Source organism: Ixodes scapularis, unplaced genomic scaffold, assembly GCF_016920785.2.
Source record: "Ixodes scapularis isolate PalLabHiFi unplaced genomic scaffold, ASM1692078v2 PGA_scaffold13__105_contigs__length_92229423, whole genome shotgun sequence".
Classification (NCBI taxonomy): Eukaryota; Metazoa; Arthropoda; class Arachnida; order Ixodida; family Ixodidae; genus Ixodes; species Ixodes scapularis.
This window is the reverse complement of record NW_024609839.1, coordinates 90,516,880-90,537,590: the sequence shown is the minus strand read 5'-3', so window position 1 is coordinate 90,537,590 and position 20,711 is coordinate 90,516,880. Positions and strand designations below refer to the sequence as shown.

The 20,711-nt window shown below is 36.8% G+C and overlaps 1 protein-coding gene, 1 long non-coding RNA gene and 1 other non-coding gene across 5 annotated transcripts in view; 1 reads left to right on the top strand and 2 right to left on the bottom strand.

Moving 5' to 3' along the window:
• LOC115331324 overlaps positions 1 to 20,711 on the top strand; it is a 264,070-nt gene that overhangs the window by 237,506 nt on the left and 5,853 nt on the right. For all 3 annotated transcript variants that reach the window (XM_042290029.1, XM_042290028.1, XM_042290030.1), the window contains exon 3: positions 20,024 to 20,082. In XM_042290029.1, coding sequence (XP_042145963.1) covers positions 20,024 to 20,082 — 59 coding nt within the window. The remainder of the gene's footprint in view (positions 1 to 20,023; positions 20,083 to 20,711) is intronic.
• Positions 49 to 140, bottom strand: Trnai-uau. Its single transcript is given in 2 exon segments — positions 49 to 84; positions 103 to 140. It is a non-coding gene; the product is annotated as a tRNA-Ile (tRNA).
• LOC121835586 lies at positions 9,115 to 10,901 on the bottom strand. The gene is made up of 3 exons (XR_006077681.1): positions 10,603 to 10,901; positions 9,848 to 9,875; positions 9,115 to 9,373 (listed from the first exon to the last, which is right to left on the bottom strand). It is a non-coding gene; the product is annotated as an uncharacterized LOC121835586 (long non-coding RNA).

Here is a 20,711-nt window from a genome sequence, read left to right as displayed (position 1 = left end):
AAAGCAACTTAACATTTCGGCATCACCGAAATGTTAAGTTGCTTTTTCTTCCCCAGGTGAGATTCGAACTCACACCCTCGGCATAGCTCACAAGTACTGACTTATAAGTACCGCGCGCTAACCCATTGCGCCACTGGAGAATAGGATATATAAAAATGAATGACATGCTACACGATATTGAAGATTAAAATTTTTATTTTTCCATTCTACATCGATCTTACTGTGTTTTTTTTTTTCATAACGTTCTTGTGGTGTACGAAGTAGGAATACTTGAAGAAGGAGAATAGGAAAACTAATTTTTACATTACATTGAAATATTATAAGTAACCAAATACACCGCTGTTTTCTATAATAAATGCTTGTGCCAAATCGGCTTTACGTATCGTTTTACGATCATGATATTGAGCAAAAGCTTTAGCTCGGTATATCGTAGTATATAAATACATTCTAATAACGTTATGTACACTCTCGTTTAAGGATTTTGATATTCGAGTAATGCTACTTCGAAGACTTAGACGTTTAATTTCGTTTTTGCAAAGATAAACACCTCTAGTGGTTTGGTCGAGCTCACGTGCACGTCGCTGTGCAGTTCGTTTTTGCGCAGGTGTTAGTGGTGGCATTTTTTTAATAAATTATTCTATATATGTGTTTTTATGAATTGTATCTAGATATAGGTTTTTTTTATTGATTCAATTACTAATCGTAGTATGTGGAGAATGAGGTGGTTCTTCCCATAAATTAGACAAAACGTCTTTCACGATTTGTCCGAAAGATTTTGCATCATCCGCGTTATTATCAAACAAGTCTTCTTTACTTTTAGGCTCTTGCATAGCATGGTTTATATAATCTTTTAAAAATGACTCGTTGCTTGCTCCCCTGTTCATTGTATCGTAAGCAGCGTCCAACCAATCGTCGACGGAGGTTTCTTTTGACGTGTGGCGAGAAGGGCTGTATTTATTATCGAACCACGCAGTTCCTAGAAGCAGCTTCCCGTTATTAAACAATTCGTCAATGGCCATTACGTCTTTGTGCGTCAAAGAATTGTCTGCATTTTTATAACGTGTATATAATCCCTCCTCCGAACAGTTTAACGGTACAAATTTTTCGTCGTCGAGAAGATTAAGAAGGTGTGCCGCAGAGTATATTGTCCGGTTACATTGTTTGCGTAACCAGTCGTGACCGTCTTTACTTAACAAAGCCGTCTTCAGGAATATGTGGTGCAACATATTTTGTTATAACAACAACGTCATGCCACTCTCCCACCGGCTCATTGCCATAATGAAACGTGCTTCAAATACCAACGAAGTTTCTCCACGTGAGTTTGTGACGTTCCTCTATCTCCTGGAACAAATTCAAATATCTGTTGTGAAAACGGTTGGAAGTCATCTATGTTTAAACACTGTGGTTGGCGTGTTTCATTTCATAACAGACGGCAAATATCGTAGAGTCATGAATTATTTTATTCATCTCGTCAAAAACCAATTATGGTATTTCGAGACTCTATGCAAGTACATAGACTACCGAATATACGAACACGACGAAAGTGCTCTGTTATCTGTTATACCTACATATATGCCAATTTGGTTGGCAAAAAATTCTTCAGATATGGATAGCATAATATATTGCGAAACGATGAACATTTTAAATGTCAGTACTACTAGTTCAATTACTTTTTTTATTGCATGTGTACGCAAATTGAGTTTAATGTTGTCGATGCATCCATTGTGTGTTTTAACAGACGTCGTTCAGCCTTATACAATACCAAACCCAACGATTCACGAAAAGTTTTTACATATAATATATAGTAAAAATGTTTACTATAACGTGTGTGATTATTTAGAGTGGTTTGAATCAAAAAAACTTTCTCGTGCGTGAATTATCTTGACTACGCTAAAAAATAACGAGATAAAAAAATATGGGTAAAGATAAATACCGAAAACATAGAAAACACCGCAACCACCATCATCATCATCACCACCACTACCACAACATCGTAGTCGAGTGCCTGATTCTTGACGAGTGGAACGAGGGAGACGATATGGTAGAGAATAAAAGGGAAAATACTAGCAGATACAATCGTTTTATAAACGAACGGACCACCACGCCTGTAGTCAGAAAAAATGTTCCGCCCGATGAAGAAGCAGCCTTACCCGATACAGACGCAAATAGTTCAAACTATATTGGAGGCGGCAAGTAAACGCGAACATGTAATGATCGAGTCGCCAACTGGATCTGGAAAGTCTTTGGCACTCATTAATGCAGCCAGTCAATGGATCACTTTACATCCGACTTCGAAGGTTTATTATTGTTCGAGAACTCATCAACAACTCGAACAAATCACCAATACCATTAGAGAAGTTGACCCTAACATACGTACGGTGCGACTTGTTGGTAAAGAGAAGTTATGCCTTTACAATACACCAGCTGGGGGTAACATGGCCAAAGTCTGTAAATGGATCAAAAGTACACATTGTTGTTATTTTAAAAACTTGGGAAAAACACACCCACCGGTACAAAGCGATCCAATTCTTGACGTAGAAGATTTGGTAACGAAGTGTTCCGAATTACAAATATGCCCTTACTATACTAATAACAGTTTTGTAAAGGACGCAAATATCATTCTTTCTCCATATAATTACATTTTGGATGCATCGATACGTAAAGTTGATTTGCACGATTCTTTAATTATAATAGACGAAGCTCATAATATCGAAAGTGTTTGTAGAGACAGTCTATCTTTTGAAATATCTATAACATCTTTGCAATCGTATAAAATGCAAGTGTCTAAAAACAGTTATATGTATAATTTTTTTAACAAATTAATTACAATGTATGAAAAATTCAAAGAAATAGCTTGTAAAAATAAATATTATATAATAACAGGAACTGCGTATTTATCTACGTTAACGAAACAGGTCAGCTTAGCTAACATACCTCAATTTCCACACAATCGCATCCTAAATCAGTTTATTGAAAAGTTTCAGCAACATGTGTCAAATTTAAACAATTTCAACGCGGATTGTTTTCGCTTAGTCGTCGAGGCTGATTTGTTTAGAATAATATGTCTCGACCCACAACACGCTATGAAATCGGTAGTGGAAGTAGCGCGGACTATAGTTCTTGCGTCTGGGACACTGTCACCATTTAATTCGTACGAAGCCGAATTGGGAATTAACTTTAAGCATAAAATCACGGGAAATCATGTGGTGCATCCTGAAAATGTTTACATAAGACGTATTTCACATTCTATTGACGGTAAAATACCCTTTAGAATGACATATGGTGCATACAACGACAAAACGGTATTATCTGCCATTGGGCAGCTATTGTTAAAAATATGCGAATCTATCAAAGTGAACGAACAGTGTAGATTGGGTGGTTGTGGTGTGTTATGTTTTTTCCCATCCTACCAATCCATGTTAAAGTGTGCACAAGTGTGGAAGAATATAAATCCAGACGTGTGGACGTCTTTCATGGCTACTACAAATGGATGCATCTATTTCGAAAGCAACGACGAGACCGTCCATTCACACGTGGAATCCGTGGCCTGTGGTGAAGTGTCTATATTGTGTGCAGTGCATCGCGGAAGAATTAGTGAAGGCATGGACTTTGCCGATAATTTGGCACGCGTTGTGGTATCCATCGGAATCCCCTTTCCATCTATCGTGCAAGACGACGTCCGTCTCAAAATGGAATTCAACGACACTACAAAACCTCAAGTTCTCAACGGTCGTGAATGGTATCGCATCCAAGCTATGAGGGCTGTGAATCAAGCCGTCGGACGATGCATCCGACATTCGAAAGATTGGGGGGCCATGCTGCTCGTCGATCAACGCTTTCTTCAATGCGACACTTGGAAGGACATGTGCAATTGGATCAAGGTCATGGAAAATGGACGTCCGGCTGGCAACACTCGCAAGAATGGTGTAGTTCAAGAATTAACGAAATTTTTTAAGGATAAAGAATTGAAATAAAAAACAATGATCACGCTCGAAAGTCTCGTTTTGTCTTTGGAAGCGAATCGAAAACACATCAAAGTAGAATATTTACAATGTCTTGCAGCACATCAGGCAAACTCGGAGTTAAAACAATTAATATTTATCATAGTATTCATTTGGCTGAGATCACCTTCACTACTTTTACAGGTTCGTGAATATTTACAGCTATATCCAGAATACCAAAATGCATTAAATGCGCTTACGGACGAATCCTTTTTGGTTTGTGAAAAGCAACACGAGGGTACGAATGTATTCGAACCATTCACTGTCATTGCCTTACGCTTTGGGATCGGTTTGAATGACCAACAATCGAAATATATTACTAAGATCATGGATACTTTGGCTATAGTAAACTATTTAACGAGATTTCATCAACGGCAAACGTGTATTAATCTTTGGCGAAGGGGTAAAATTAACGTGTGGATATTCTCAGAAATAATGGTGTCGGTACCCATAAAGGAGCGAACGTTGATCGAAATTATGCATCGTTGTCGTCATTTGGAAAAATATATGACAGAAGAATTCTTTGTAGAATTAGCTCAATCGTGGTCCAAAGTTGACGGATTGGTTTTAGATTTTAACATTTCTCAAATCGATATTAAGAAATACGAGAGTGATTTTGCGCAAACATTAACAGGTTACGTTCTGTCGAATGATTCAAACTATTTTTCGAAAGGTGTACCAGACCATATGCACGTTTTACAATATCACATGAAAGATTTAGAATACGAAAATATCGTGCCCAAATATTGGGCGAAGAAGGTTCACAAGAAAAATAATTTGTTAAAACACACAGCATGGATTGTCATGGAAATACTACTACGATTTGGAACACACGAGGCGGTCGAGTTTTTTAACAGTGACATAAAAGATATTTTTAAAGAAATTATTAAAGCATCAAAACTAGCTGGTGAAACAAAATCGGTGGACGTATCGGCCTATGTACATAGGCGCAATTTAACACTCAGATCTATTGGTTTAGCTGTGGAGGAGAAATACACGAATCAAATTGCTTCTATGAAGCTTCTTTTACACGCTATAGCAAACATTAAATCTCGTCGTCAACTTCAGAATATACGTATTACAATAGGAGCAAAATCAAATGATTATATAACCGTTTTCGAACTCTTTTATTCGCAACAACACGAATCTTTTAAAAATATAATGCAGTTGCTCGGTCACGTAGAGGACACAATCGAAATGGAGTTGCTAACTAAATTAATACATTTAGTGAAAACCGGTGATGAAACAAAGGTAAATTCGGCCGATGTCATATATAAATCTGATATACGCGCCTCGGAAATTTTAAAAAATACATTCAATATATATCCGTCTCCAAATAACGACACGCTATTATTAGATGAAGACGCATACGATTTCATCAAAACCATCATATCTACTCGTTTCGTACGTCTCTATTGGCATGCGTATAAGGGGCAGGTTAATGGTTCCGTCTTAAACATCAAAGAAGAAACTTGGCTTACTATGGAATTGTTATTAAATTACGACGAAACACCACAGATAAAATCTATATTGTATAATTTGCCAAACCATGCAAACTTTATTAAATCTGAAATTAAAACATTTCACGAGTCTAGAAAGACTACGATTGTGTCGTTTTACGAATACGATACTGAAAGAACGTGGTTATTAAAACGATATGGTGTCGCCGTTAACACAATTGTAGAAAACGAATTACAGGTATTAGATGCTATAATCGTTTTAACATCTCATTTAAAAGCGCAAGATTTACCAATCATTAATAAGAATCTTCCTTTAAAATTAGCCAAGTTATTTACGATAGTATTAGAAAATCCGTCATTTACAAAAGCGCATCAAGTGTATGCTCTATCAGATAAGCCATACTCGTTATGTGACGTTGTAAATCTACTAGATATAATAAAGGAATCTACACCACCACCTATAAATCCCGTAGTCACAAAAATTATTCGTATATATAACGACAAGGTTAAAAAAGACAAAGCTTTCCTTAAGAAGTATAAAATTGCCAACGATTACAAAGAAAAATATTTAATCTTTAGTACAGAGAATCCCAACGATATAGACCTAAATCATAATATAGACCTAAATGCAGATTTGTTACACGATTATCGAGCGGTATTACCCCGTTATTGGGTACAACACGTTTACCAGAATAATGACTATAAAGCGTATTACAATACATGGTTAACTATGGAAATTTTAACATATTTCAAAGAATACGATATTGAAGCCATTGTCAAACGATTAGTACCAAATCACGATATTGCAAATACTTTGAAATCCTTAAAAAACGAAACGGAAATAAGTGATATAGAATTATATCACAGAGCACAACATTCCGCGCTACGTTCTTTTAATTTATTTCTGGATAACGAACATGCATATGGAGTAGACGTAATGAAGGAAATCTTCGCGATTATTCCTACGTTTTCAAAATCGGAAATACTTCAACTGCGTAACGTCATCCACGATCATTCCGTTTATCCACCGATATTGGGTCTATTTCTTGAAATCGTGGCGTATTATGCTGCCGAAAACGATGTGTATTCAACTATGCGTATGTTACGGCCTATAGAATGCCAATTAGATGTCATATTATTAGATTCGATATTGAATTTATTTATATATATTAAGTTAGCAGATCGCGAAAAAATCCTTCCAATGAAACGAATCCGTGCAATTAATAAAAATATACACGAAGCAGTCTCCACTGTTTTTCGTTTAAAAGATACTACCAAGTTAGAATATAAAGTAGAAGACGAAGATGCGATTACAGACACTCAAGAAACGACTACAATAATTCCGTCACCAACACACCAATTATATACATTTGTAGGTGCTCCACTTGTGTTGTGGTCGCTCATTGCAACCGGTGTAGTCATATATAATAGAAATAAAAAACCAAGACTGGGTGAATAAAACCATCTCTGCGCCATCTTTCGAGCCATTCATGAACTAAACCTCGAAGTGGCTACATATCCACAAAGGAGGGACAGACCCATGCCTTAAGGAGCTTCGCCCCTAAAAAATAATAAAAACGAGATTTTTGCAATGTCACAATTTATTCTATTTTTATGTGTGTTCTAGAGACTAACCAAAAGAATAAACAATGCCCGAAGTATCGATTTTCGAAGAACATTTCGGTGACCAGTACAATAATATGATTAACAAATTGGACAGGTTTAAGAGGACACGTTTTTCCGTTTGGTTTAATTATATTAAAGGTAAACCACTCTGAACATCCCAAAACACTTCAATATGCTTGGTTAATTAGTGAATTCATGCAAACGAAACCTACGTCTTATGAATTCATGACTTGGCATAGAAACACAGTAACCCCTCAGTACTATCCGGCCGTAGGTAAATATTTAAATATGTTTTATACATATAAGAATAATACAACGTCGGCGCAAGAAGAAGAGTATAAAGTGGTTTTAGAAACGCAGGCGACAATGGCTTTAAATAGTATAAATGCTTTCTCTGGAACACAAATTAAGGACCTCAATGACATGCATAGTAAAATCAAGTCATTGTCTACTAATTTTATAAATCAACTGCGTTTACGTGCATGGCGTGTGACAAATAAATTAGTATGGCATTTGGTTGAATTAATCGTGTCCTACGATGTTCACACAAAACCGTATATAGCTTTTATCGACTACCTGAAAAAAATTAAAACAAAATTAATTATAAATAAATTTCGTGTATTAGAAACTATATATAAAATTATTAAAAGTGTAGAAAAAGATAATGTACTGGGATATACAATTTTAGATACCGTGTATAGATCTTACACTGACGATTTAGAAAAACTCACGAAAAAACTAGACTTTAAAGTCTCCGATCAACTATTAAAATTTAATGTTACAGAAGACAAGTCACTTGTACAAGATGTCGTGGGGGATAAAAATGGAAAAGATGAAGAAGACGATACGATATCTGATATAGATGAAGACTTAACAACTACAAAATTTCAGAATGGTAAAAAGAGACCCATTCCGAATAATGCTAAGATCGATCTTGAAGAAGTTGAACCTCCTTTAAAAAAGTTCATACTCGATAAAAAAAATTACTTGATTAGTGGATCGATTGTAACAGTTTATACCGTTTTAGTATTGACTACATTGGCTAGCATATTTTAAAGATAATAGATAGCCTCCAAGTACTTGTCGATCACTTCGTCATCGCCTTGTTGAACAACCTTAGATAATAGATTAGCACATTTTTTTAAGTGGGTGGCTTCTGCATCATCCTCAGTCATCCATTTAGAAAATTCGATAGCGTTATTGGTAGCCTTTAAGGCTATTTTTAGCAACGTATTATTACTATTTGTAACACGTTTTGACAGAATAAATAACAAGTGATCGACACTACCTTGTCTAGCATTTTTTGCGCGATCTTCTACTGTGGTTGGTGGGATATAATTCATCGATCCATAATTCAGAATAGATACGCATTTCTTGTTGTTTTGCAAAGCATCTTGTACACTACTCGCAGTACCTAAATGAACACGTACATACTTTTCTAAGAAACTGTGACATGTCTTCAAGGCGTTGTTTAAAGATTCGTCACCATCGGATGCCTTGACACAATGATGTAACATGGTGTACGTAGAATAAATAGACATTATTGTCGTCGTGTATAGTTTTTATAGATATATATTAGTTCTTTTTTTATTTTTTATAACACTTTAAATATGCATCCAATAATTTCTAACGTGTTTTGCACTACGAGATTAGTTCTATTGGGATTCTTTTTACGAAGACGCTTACCATTTGTTTTAGGAATACGCTTACCTTTTCCAAAAACTTTGCGCACGCGCTCCCACATGCCATTTGTGGAATTCTTCGTACCTTCTTGTAATGAAATATCAGATACGATTTCTGCTGAAGTCAACATTTTTTATTATATAAACAACTCAATCATCTACAGCATCAGAATCGCTATCTTCCATTGTCGACGATGAGTTAGTCTGATCCTCTGGTACGTTTATAACAGCGTCTACGGTTGGTTGTTCTGGTGATTCAGGTAAGATGGTTGGTGGTTCTGGATCTTCGAGTACTTGTAATTGCGATTCCGGAGATTCCGGAACGATGGGTGGCGATTCCGGAACGATGGGTGGCAATTCCGGAGATTCCGGAACGATGGGTGGCGATTCTGGAGATTCCGGCATTGATGGTGGCGTTCCTGGGGACTGTGACACCGAAGGCGGTGATTCCGGAGATTCCATAAGAAAGATTTCTCCCGTCTTATCATTCTTTTTCAATATGGGCACCCGTCTAGATTGGATTGGCGTTTTACGCCTCTTTGATCGCCGCATTTTTCGAGCCAGCTTCACGGGAGTCACGGAAGGTGGAGCCGTGCGTTCTGGTCTGTAATAAACATTACAAAAAATGACACAGTTTAGAGAAGTTCTAAACCGTTACAATTCATTACATGCAGGACAGAAAAAGGTTCTTTTACGGGAGGTTTCTCGGAAATTATACGAAAACACTGGGGATGCAATTTTAAATCGAAAATATTTTATATTTATGGGACTACATTATTGTGAACGTGCAGGTATTCCATTAGCCGATATACTATCAGATTCATTATTGGTTAATGCAGAAACGTTACGAACAGCATTACTTGACAGCATAGAGGAATCCAAGGTAATTTATGAAAATATTAGACCATCGTCTGGTAGCGTAATTATATCTGGTGTAGCGGCTGGTTTAGGTGTAATGGGGTTATCATCTGGAACGGCGTATTTAATTCAAAACAGGAAAGACCTTTCAAATATATATCGCAATGGAATGGCTAATTTAAATACTAAAACAAACACGCAATGAAATTTTTTTACTCACGTTTTGTTTCCCTCCATTTTCGATAACTCTATAAGAAGCCAAAAAAAAGTGTGGACGTCAGTTTTACTTACTAAAAAACAATGGCACAAACTAGAATGGCATCTCCAACAGCACCGTCGGCGCCGGTGAATCATTCTTGGGGCGAAAGGTTTTCACACGCTTATCACCTACCACAAGCATTCATGACGGACAGCCCAAATCCAACTGAACATGTTATGGACGTAATTTTACGTGGATCGTTCACTGTTAATTACTGGGGGGCGTATTCCAATGATACTTACATCAACGATCCAGTAAGTCATAGACCAATCATACCTGACAAAAGAAAACTATATCCGTTATTTAATGCATCGGGAGACCCCCACGATGTACACACCATACCATTTTTTAGACTCGTGTACGCAGCCCCGCATATATTGCATATACCTGGTCAAAGAAAGATTAATACCGAAGATGACTGCATTAATGCACGAACTGCACCTTGGAAAATAACGTTGCGTCTAGACAATATCGACGGCATGGTTTACTTTCAAATTCTAAATAGATCTGAAATAGATGCGTGGAAACCGGCTCATTCCGTACCATTCGATCAAGTTCTTCTAAGAATGCTGTTTACAACAGATATGGAAAATCATTTAGGAGATGTGCCATACGATTGGGCTCGTGATTACAGAATAGCTCACGACACCGCGTTACAAGTTATTCCCAACCACGATGAAATATATCTAGTAAGTAGAATCATTTTAGACTCACACCTTTTTGCGACGTCCAAGATATTCGCCAAAACCTTGAATCCCTTCACACACAGTTCGTCCAGAATTCTTGACAGCTCGGCTGGTCTGATGATGTTGGCCGAACGAGAGGGGATACACCACCTTCCAAGTTTGCTGGCACGACTAGATAGGCAGTATCCCGTCTCCGTTTTATATGGGACGGTAGTAAATATCGCCTATTGCACACTTAAACACGTCATAGATAAACACGTCCGGGAAGAGACACACCTTCATCTTCACGACGTACCACAAGACGAACTCCCTCTCCTAGACTTTGTTGCGCTGAGATACGCGTGCAAAACATATCTACATTTGCGTTGGGGGATAGAAACGACTTCAACGTTACCACGGCTTTTGTCTGGAAAAGCTGGTGAAGAGATTGCGGAACCTCTCCCCGATAAATTACCAACAATAGTTGAACAACTTTTTCCACATGCACTTTGTTTTTTCGTTTCATCTGGAGACAGAGATTCTATCCATTACGAATATACACGATCGGCTCTGTTTCAATACATGTACCATTTCATGGTTACCGACCCAATGCCCACTCCAAATATTCGTGCATTAATCACAAAGCGAGTTGTTGAGTTATGGCTGGAGTACATGGCCCCATATATACTACGACGTTTTGTCATTACGTATTTTTTACACAACAGTAACGATACAATTGAAACGCAAACGGCCGATGATAAACATTACATTAATATATTAAACGGTTCGAATAAAGTAAACGAATTGCATATATTATTTAAAGCTATGGATAAATCTTTACAATATGCATCCGATATAGACAATAAAGTCAATTTGTCCGATTATCAGGGGAGTAGTGACACCATTATTGGTATGTTAAAAAGAATAGGTGCCAACGGTTCTGGAGTAGTAGATTTGGTCTTGAGCGATCATATGCAATTTCCATTATACACTCATAATATGACGAACAAATATGTGGATGCCAGACTACCTTATGAAAAGAGTAATGTACCTACGTTAGTTTCTAGCGTGTGGAAACCATTGGTGTCATTTGTGACTGGCATTATGCCAGCGCATGCATTAATAAATAATCCACCATCGGTTATAATTCCACGACAAATTAACATTCCAAATAAAATATTAATTTATGTAGCCCATGCATGTGCTACTGATGCAACGTGCCACATGGAAGGTTTAGCTAATACGCCTACAACAGAACGCACACAAACTACTCAGTGTCCAGAAAAGGGTGTTTATTTCGCAATCGGAATTGGGGCATTAACAGGCGTTTTGGTAGCGACTGGAATGTCTCATACGATAAAACCAACACATGCTTTTTAAAAAAAACAATGCTCTCAAACTTTATTATATTTTTTACGATAAATATCTAAAATTTCGGCAGCAGTCATTTTATCTACACTTTTAGTTTGAAGAGGAGTGTGACGTTTCGATTTAACGTGCGTATGTTTACGTTTCTTGTACATCACTTCATTTTTATTTCTGTTGTTCAGAATCGGTGCTTGTGAAGAAGAGGACGATGCTTGTGTTGCTGGTGGTGATGATGGTGGTGGTGGTGGTGGTGACGACGAGACGATGCGCTCAAGTTTGAAGATATCGCCAGACACGTTCTGTTTCAATAAAGCCTTGAAATCTTTATCGATGATGGATTCGTTCACCAATGACTTGTTCGAAAGATATACGACTGTATTCACTAAATCGTTTATAGTCTTGTTTTTAATAGATCTTGAAATTTTATATAACACGTTTACAGCTTTGTCGTTCACAAATTTCATACCGTATTTTTGGGTCAAAATTTCCGTAACTTGCGAATAAAAAACAGTGCACATTGCATTCGATTTGTGCGAACAAAAAAAATGGCCAACGATTCGTTTTATAATCTTCTAGAATATACGAAAAGTGTCGTTTCGTCCTGGTGGAATTATAATGTATTGTCTGGAATCAATCGCTATTTATTGAAATTGCCAAGCACCGAATCGGAGATTACGCAAGGTTTTGTCCATATGACAGATTTAGTTATAAATTCTCAAGATATAACCTTAAAACATATACTAACAAATCTATTGCCTACTTTTTATGGAACGTTATCTCCGTGTTACACGTTATCCTTCACAGACAAGATACATGTATTCAGTGTATTATTTTACGATATGCAGGCCGCTTTCATTTCTGTAATACAATACATGTGCACAACGACTCCAGCAAGATGTATATCGAGCACGGATAAATCTGGTTTCTTACAGAATTTATTAACGTCTTGGACAATGTTGTTACTAGACATATACGATGATAATTTAGATGATAGAGAGCAAATTAACAATAGAGATAGACTAGATGAATTGCATATAAAGACATTATTTCTCTACTCGATGGCACGTAGTATTCGCAGCGATTTGTCTACTGCAGTTCATTTTCTACGTAAATATATGAAACGTATGAAACAGAGAGTTTTACCTAGAGAATTATTAATCACAACAAGTAGTGGAGATATTGATGCTTACGATTTATATAGCAATATGTGTAGTAAAATCCAGTATTATAGGGAATGTAAGATCGTTTACAATTATTTGAACACACGACACATGCACTTGAAAAATATTGAGCGATGGTTTAACGAACATCGTCTTCCACAAGCTTACAAACATTTAAACGAAGCACGTTTAAGTATTATGGATGCAGACCGTATAGGGAATTTGGGAGAATTAATACATCTCACGAAGAGTATCAGTGTTTTCGATATAAACGATATATGTTTAGATTATGCACATGCATCTAAAGAATGTGTAGAAATTCTAAAAGAATTAGAAATCAGGTTTCAGATTATCGTAAAATCATACGTGACCTTCTTAACTTCCACAGATGTTATTACCGATACAACCACGTTTCGCAAAATGTATTACAATATCGTTAAAGATAACGATGATAGAACGTACGGAAAGAAGAATGGCACAAATCATACTTATCGGTTAACAAGTTTAAGAATTAATGGTGCACTTAATCCTTACGAAAATATCACTCAGGTTCTTGAGTTATTAAAGCAAGCTATGATAAGGGTGTCTATCCGACAACTCAAAAGTAAATATGAGTATTTTTCTCAAAAGGGCGGTTGTTTATGTAAGATCCATTGTATGACGTATAACACACAAACATTCGCGGTTTTTAAACCAAATAAATTTGCACTCTGTCAGGCGCACGCAGCTTATATAGATTTACATAATGCTATAAATTGTAAAAATCATTCTTGTGATTGTGTTACATTTATGAAAAAAGAAACACAATACGTCAAATACCTTAAAGAAACAATGTTATATTTTATGGGACCATTATCATCTATCGAGTATGCGATATCATCACCCTATCAAGAAATTGCTACACATTTTTAATCCCCACCACATCAACATCACGGTGACAGTGGTTCGTATACACTCATCGGTGATCTTGGATTATATTCGTCGTCGTCGTCGTCGTCCTCCATGACATTTTGATCGTTGACTTGTGTCGCGATATTTGTATCGTTTTTCATAGATTCGTTAGAATATACTTGCATTGAAGATTGTAAAACCCCAACATGTGTAATATCTAAACCAAATGCAAAATTTACCGATGTCCATCCACGTTTCCGTTCTTCAGCTATAGCAGATTTTATTAAAAGTTTTTTCGGATTTTCAAAACATGCTGCAGATAATCTGTCTCTTTTTTTCCCAATGTAAGATCGATTAAGTGCTACAATTTTAGATGGCTCTCGTGTTAACATGTTAATGTATAATCTAATGTATGAACACAAAACATTATCGATGTTATTAGAAACGCTCAAAATACCCTTAAATGTTTTATATAAATACGAATAAATTCTAGTATTATCAGAACATAGGGCTAATAGTGATAGTACGTGGTCTAAAGGTTCGATACAATCACGATGGCTTAAAACCCATTGCGTAAAAAATGGACAAGCATTATTCGTAAAATATTCTTGAGGTGCAGCAAAAACTAATGTGTCATCGTCACACAACAGAGCAAAATCAGCTAAACGTTTAGTTATTAAAATTGGAAGAAAAGAAGGATCGTTTATTAACTTAAAGTAAATTAATGTAGAATCACTGTTACGTACTCTCTTTCCATTGAATAAAGCGTACACTATCGATCTGGTACTGTCTAAAAATTCCACTTGTAATCTAGGACGAGACGATGCAATTTGACGAAGAGTTGCAAAAGCGTTGTGCGTGTTACCCACGTCGTATAATTTTATGTTAGTATTCATCGATCGAATTAAATCGTTACAAGCCTTTTCTCTGTTATGAGATGAATCTAAATAATCTTGCGTCAAAGGCGAAGTAATGTTTTGGGCAATTACGTCACCCAAACCTATCCCCGGTTGTGCAAATGAAAAAAGCATAGTAGAAAACATGTGTGTATACATACTAACACTACACACTTCATCTACGTATTTAGTAAAAGACGGAGGTGCTTTCAAATTTTTGTCACAATAAGATATCAGGACGAGCGTGTGGTGTATAACCATTCTCAACATTTTGCGTGTGTAATATCTCAACGTTACGATTTCCGATAATACAGGATATTCTTGGTTCCTGTTTACGAGATTGGAGTGAACTAATGGATCGTATTTACTTTGTGTACCAACGTCAAAGGTCACGGAATTGTCCTCCGCTTGCATTTTGCTATAAAACATCATAATCTCACGCGCTGACGGTAAGGGACTAGTCACGTCTGGTTCTAAAGTGAGTGTATACGCATTACGAATGTTTTCAAAAACTAATTGTACTCTATACATATTGACTATAATATATACATAATTAAAAAGATGTCTAAAGTACGACGAGTTTTAAAGAAACAGAGCGATGAAGAATTATTATGGATTAAATATGCAGCTATAGGTGTTGCAACTGGTGTTTCTTTAGGCGTTTTATACACTCATTATAAAAACAGATCAAGATTAATTGAAACCTGTCAAAGCTACTATAAGGCTATAGAAACACACCCATCTACAAACAAATCCGCAATTATTAGTAAAGACGAATTAAACTCAAAACTAAGCACATTATCATACGTTAACTTAAGATTATTAGCTAGTGACCCAACGTTACTATATCGCCTAATATATAGAATAAAAAATGTGGTCTAAATATTGCGATCTTAATCATTCGGTTTGTAACATAAATAGCGATGGTTACGTGTACAAACACGGTCGACTTATAGGGTACCCCAGTTGGTTCATCATCGAAGAATACGATAAACGCCACATAGAGTGTAGGGTCATCGAAGTCGGTCTGGATGCCAATGCCAAAGAAGAATGTACTCGTAGAACTTTGGTACCGGACATCATTTTATCACCTTACATCGATCGTTGGGAGACTAAACCACCCACCATTACCATCGATGGAGAATTTGTTTCGACGGTTTATACTGCACTCAAAGATTTAATGGAAAGTGGTGTAGGTACCAAAGATGCAATCGATCACAGTTTGGGAAGTATGATACCAGATGGCGATGTCATTTTAGATTTCCATTGTGTAGATTTGGCCTTTGCACTTTCGACGTCGTCTTTTCTAATGGATTTTTTCTTACATATTCTAGTACGCACATTTAGGAACACAGTTGTCCACATTAAATTAACTATGGATAATAACGAATACGAAAACAGAACCGTAGCACACGGATCGAACGTGTTGTATTTTTTTATGGAAAATCTAGTCTACTATTTACTCACCAAAAATTCGTCGAGAAACAGTGGTTTTGCCTCTCTCGAAATAGTAGATCAGTGCAAGGATCGCGGTTATTTCAGCGTTATAGACAATCAAGATCAAAGTCGAGACGTATTGGATCCAGACTTCGTAAGAAAAGCCGTCGTTGAAGCTTTTAAATTGTCCTCGTGGATTGGCGATGGATCTATTGACGTTGGTACACTATGCATACACGTTGGACATCTCAAAACCCCACCATCAATACACTTATGTAACGTAAATGCTCCAGTATCGTATGTAAAATATAATTCGGACAAACCAAAGGATGCATATTTCGGAAACGTTGCAACCTTCGTTTTGAATCCTCCAGATGACGAAATATTTAACTGGGCTTTGATTAAATGCACGATTGCACACGTGAAGGGACTACATTTTCCAATAACGAAATTGGCATCGAGTCACGCTATTCCAAGTGAATTACATACTATATACGACGAAACAACTCTTAATAATAGTATTAGAGTCCTAGACTTGGGCTACTTCAATATTCCGATGTTTGTTTATGACGAAGAATCCATGAAAAAATTAAATGCAGTAGAATACTTACGTTGTGGAACTATTGGAGACGATCGCTGGTTTAATGCTCTGCATAAGACAATGTCCCCAGTGGCTTTCGAATGGAACAGTATGATTCGCGTTTTAAACGATCGTTGTGTTAAACCTGTTTCTTTAATTAATTTAGTGTCCGATCATGCAACCCATGTGGGCGTAACGCACCCGGATGATTTATATTGGTTAACACCAGAGTTGGATGCAAATTCTTGGACGTCGGCATCGTTCGTCGATATACCACCATACAGTGTGTGTAGATGTATTCCAGACGATACCCCCGCAGACCAAATAATACCCAATATAAACCTTAAACAGAAACAAAGGTGGCCGTTTATAAATTTATTTAGGGTAAAGATATCTGTAGTAAATGGAGGCCCCTTGCATGGGTATCTATCAAATAGTATATTGAGGTTGAGAGAAGAACCACTATTACCACACGTACAAAAATTACACATTCGATGTCCGATCGATATGTTCATTACATTATTTAATAATCATTTAAATAAAGCCGAACGATTAGAAGATTTAACTGTTTATTGCGAATCCAGATATTGTGACGATAGTTATATTAAAGAAATAAATAAACTTTGTCAAACTGCACATAGATTAAAATCGCTATCTCTTTATACGAATCCGGGAACTACCGTAGAGTATATATTAAATCATATATCAAGCAAAAGTTTACAATCTTTATACTTAAATACAAACGACGTTAACGTTCCAGGTATAAGCACACCGATAATAACGGACGAGTTTGACAATCCAAAGGATGTCGCTGTACAAACATTAAGACGAGCGTTTCCAGAAATTAAATATTGTCTATGTTATTCCAACTCAAATTATAACATAGCTACGACACCTCAAAACATTCAACAAACTCCACATTATACCCCCCCCCCAGTCATTCCCATTCGATCCATTCGAAAACCAGAAGAATCTATAGTATATCAAAAACCATCCACAAGTTTGAAACGACCCCATACACCACCACTCCCCCCTCTTTATGGTGGTGTTTTTGGCAATACAGTATCACCCGAAACTGTACAAGATTATACATTTGAGCGTATTCAAGAAGATCAAAATAATGACGAATTTACTCAAGAGAATAATGAAGTTCTAAATTTGTGTACACAAGATGATGATACATGCAACTATGCAGAGAAGCGAAAATGTAACGATTCCGATAATGTAGTTATATCTAACGCAACAACGTTGGATAATGACGAAGATTTTAAACAAACAGAATCACCAGAAAATCATACAGGGGTTTTTAATAACAATAATAAAAATAATAACGACGACGAATTTTTCAAAAAGCCGCAACAACCTCCAAAGTTTTCGACCACAAATATAGAAACATCCGATACAGATGATAACGAATATTTTAAACAACCGTATCCACCGTCCAATGTACCACAGAAAAATAACATAACCACAGTTGCTACAGATCATAATGATTCTTTAAAACAATCGTATTCATCGCCCACCATGCCAATCAAAAATAACGTAGAAACTTCCGATACCGATATTTCAGAATCGGAATGTTCCTTGAGATATATAGGTATGACACCAGACACAAGTTTAGTGGAAAATGATACGTTTTCGGATACTTCAGTTGATATAAAGAAATTTGGGAACATTACAAAACAAGAAGTTGCATCTATGAGGCCTGTTTTAAAAGCTGGATTTACACCTAATCCATATTTAACAGGTGAAAAGGTACAAGAAGAATTTGACGATATTTATTCTTGATGATTAAACTGTCCATTTTTTTGTGCTCGTTTTAATGTAAATTGACAACCATTGTTGCTTTGATCATGTTTCATTATTTCAAAAGCTAATATTTTTTCAAACTCCATATTAACCAAACCTTTCAATATATCAGGAAATGGGTGTGTGCATTGAAAACAAAATATTTGTGGTTCCGTATTACATATTGTATCAGGTGATACACAGATACCATTACTTGCTAATAGACTTGCATGGTCGTTATTAAATATCAGTTGAGATATTTGGTATGCTAGTTGTTGGTCGAACATTTTTATAGTAAAACATTATATGGGATGGGGACAAAAAACACAGTTAGTACACTTGAGCTAAGCTAGTCCAACCTCCTCCACTCCATCCAACATCCAATTATTTTATTGTTTTTCAATAATTTACGTTTATTCCCTAACACCTAGGCGCATTTCTATAATCGTGGCGGACTGCGTCCGGGGAAAGTGTGAAGAAGCTACAAAAAAAATGTACAAAAAAAAAAAATCCTACCTAAACCAGAAGCTATAAATTCCTAGCAAAAATTACAAAAAAAAAAAGAAAAAAGTGTTATACGACACGACGATCCCCAGACAATCAGTACACGGGCCACTTACCTAACAAAAGTATTAATAGAAATTACCTGCCTCACGCGCGCGTAAGCTAAGGAAATTCGCGTACAATAGGGGGGGGGGGGGGAGAATAAGCCCTGACAGATTAAAAAGAAGGCCACCTCCTCCACTCCGACCGACCACGTCGACAAAAGCTAAAGGCTCTAGCTAAAATGCTATTGCGGATTCCCTAACAGCGGAACGCGTTTTGGAAAAAAGATAAAGTTCCATAACAGTTCGGACTTGCAACCAACCAGAAACCAGACAAAACAACCACCATCGACGATAGCACAGGTTGAATTTTGAATAATAATTATTTACGTTAAATCCAATAGTCGAAAATGATGGTGTTCTCCAGTGGATTGCATTCCTCCTAACCTTAAAAAAAAAAAAAAAAATTTTCCGAAAGAGTATTTAAAAGAGAGAGAGAGAGAAGCAAGAAGATAAGGGATAAAAAGACGCGGATAGCCTACGCGCATCGGCGAAACCCTAGCGTCCGTATGTCTCTCAACGCGAAGTCCCTAGCAATCGATAGCATGCATTTAACAAAGAGCTTGGATCATTGGCTTCCAAGAATGGCGGGGAACTGATGCTAGTCTAAACTTTGTGACAAGCCCGAAGGACAGTGAATTGTAGGATGTATAATCAAGTCATCTGAGCCTCCTTGTAAACAGGTGGATGGCAACAAGAAAATATTTAGTCTTCCTTCGACTAAACGTTTTCTTTTCGCTCACTCAGAAAGACGATATACACCGAACGTCTTCAAGCCTTTGGCCCGTGGGGATCGCATACAAAAGGTGAGTTAATCTAGGGCTTTCGTTTTGATTTCACGTTCAGCCACTGCCTAACAAATTTTTTTTTAAATCAAAGGCGCCAACCCCCTAGCCTTACAGATTTAAAATGCGATCAGGGTTGCCAAAAGGATTTAACGTCTCCATGCCCTATTCTACCCATAGCTGACCACGATTTTTCTTTTTTTACATTTGGTGTGTGTGTGTGTCTGTGTGTGTGTTTTCAAGATAGCCTAACAAATTTTGATCATTTTTATGCATGTGTGTAATTTTTTTTTTGTTAAGTACGTGGTACCAAGTTAACGTCCCACAACAAATAGAAAAGAAAAAAAACCAATCATTCCAACCCATACACCTAAAATTGGTTGGCATTTTTTCCCTAACAGTTTTTCTTGTTTATTTGTGTTTCCTTTTTTGTCCAGAATATAGTTCCCGGAGACATCCTGGCACTCCCCTACAGTGTCACCTTCCCGCCAAACGGTTGCCCTAACAAAATCGAAAAGCTAGAGAGACAAACGGTCTTAAAACCAAACATCTAAATATATACACGCGAAGAAACAACAACAACAACAACCGCGTCCCTGCCTAGCCGCAAGAAGCTATGGAAACTGTAGGCACCTAATCTCGAGGCGGCC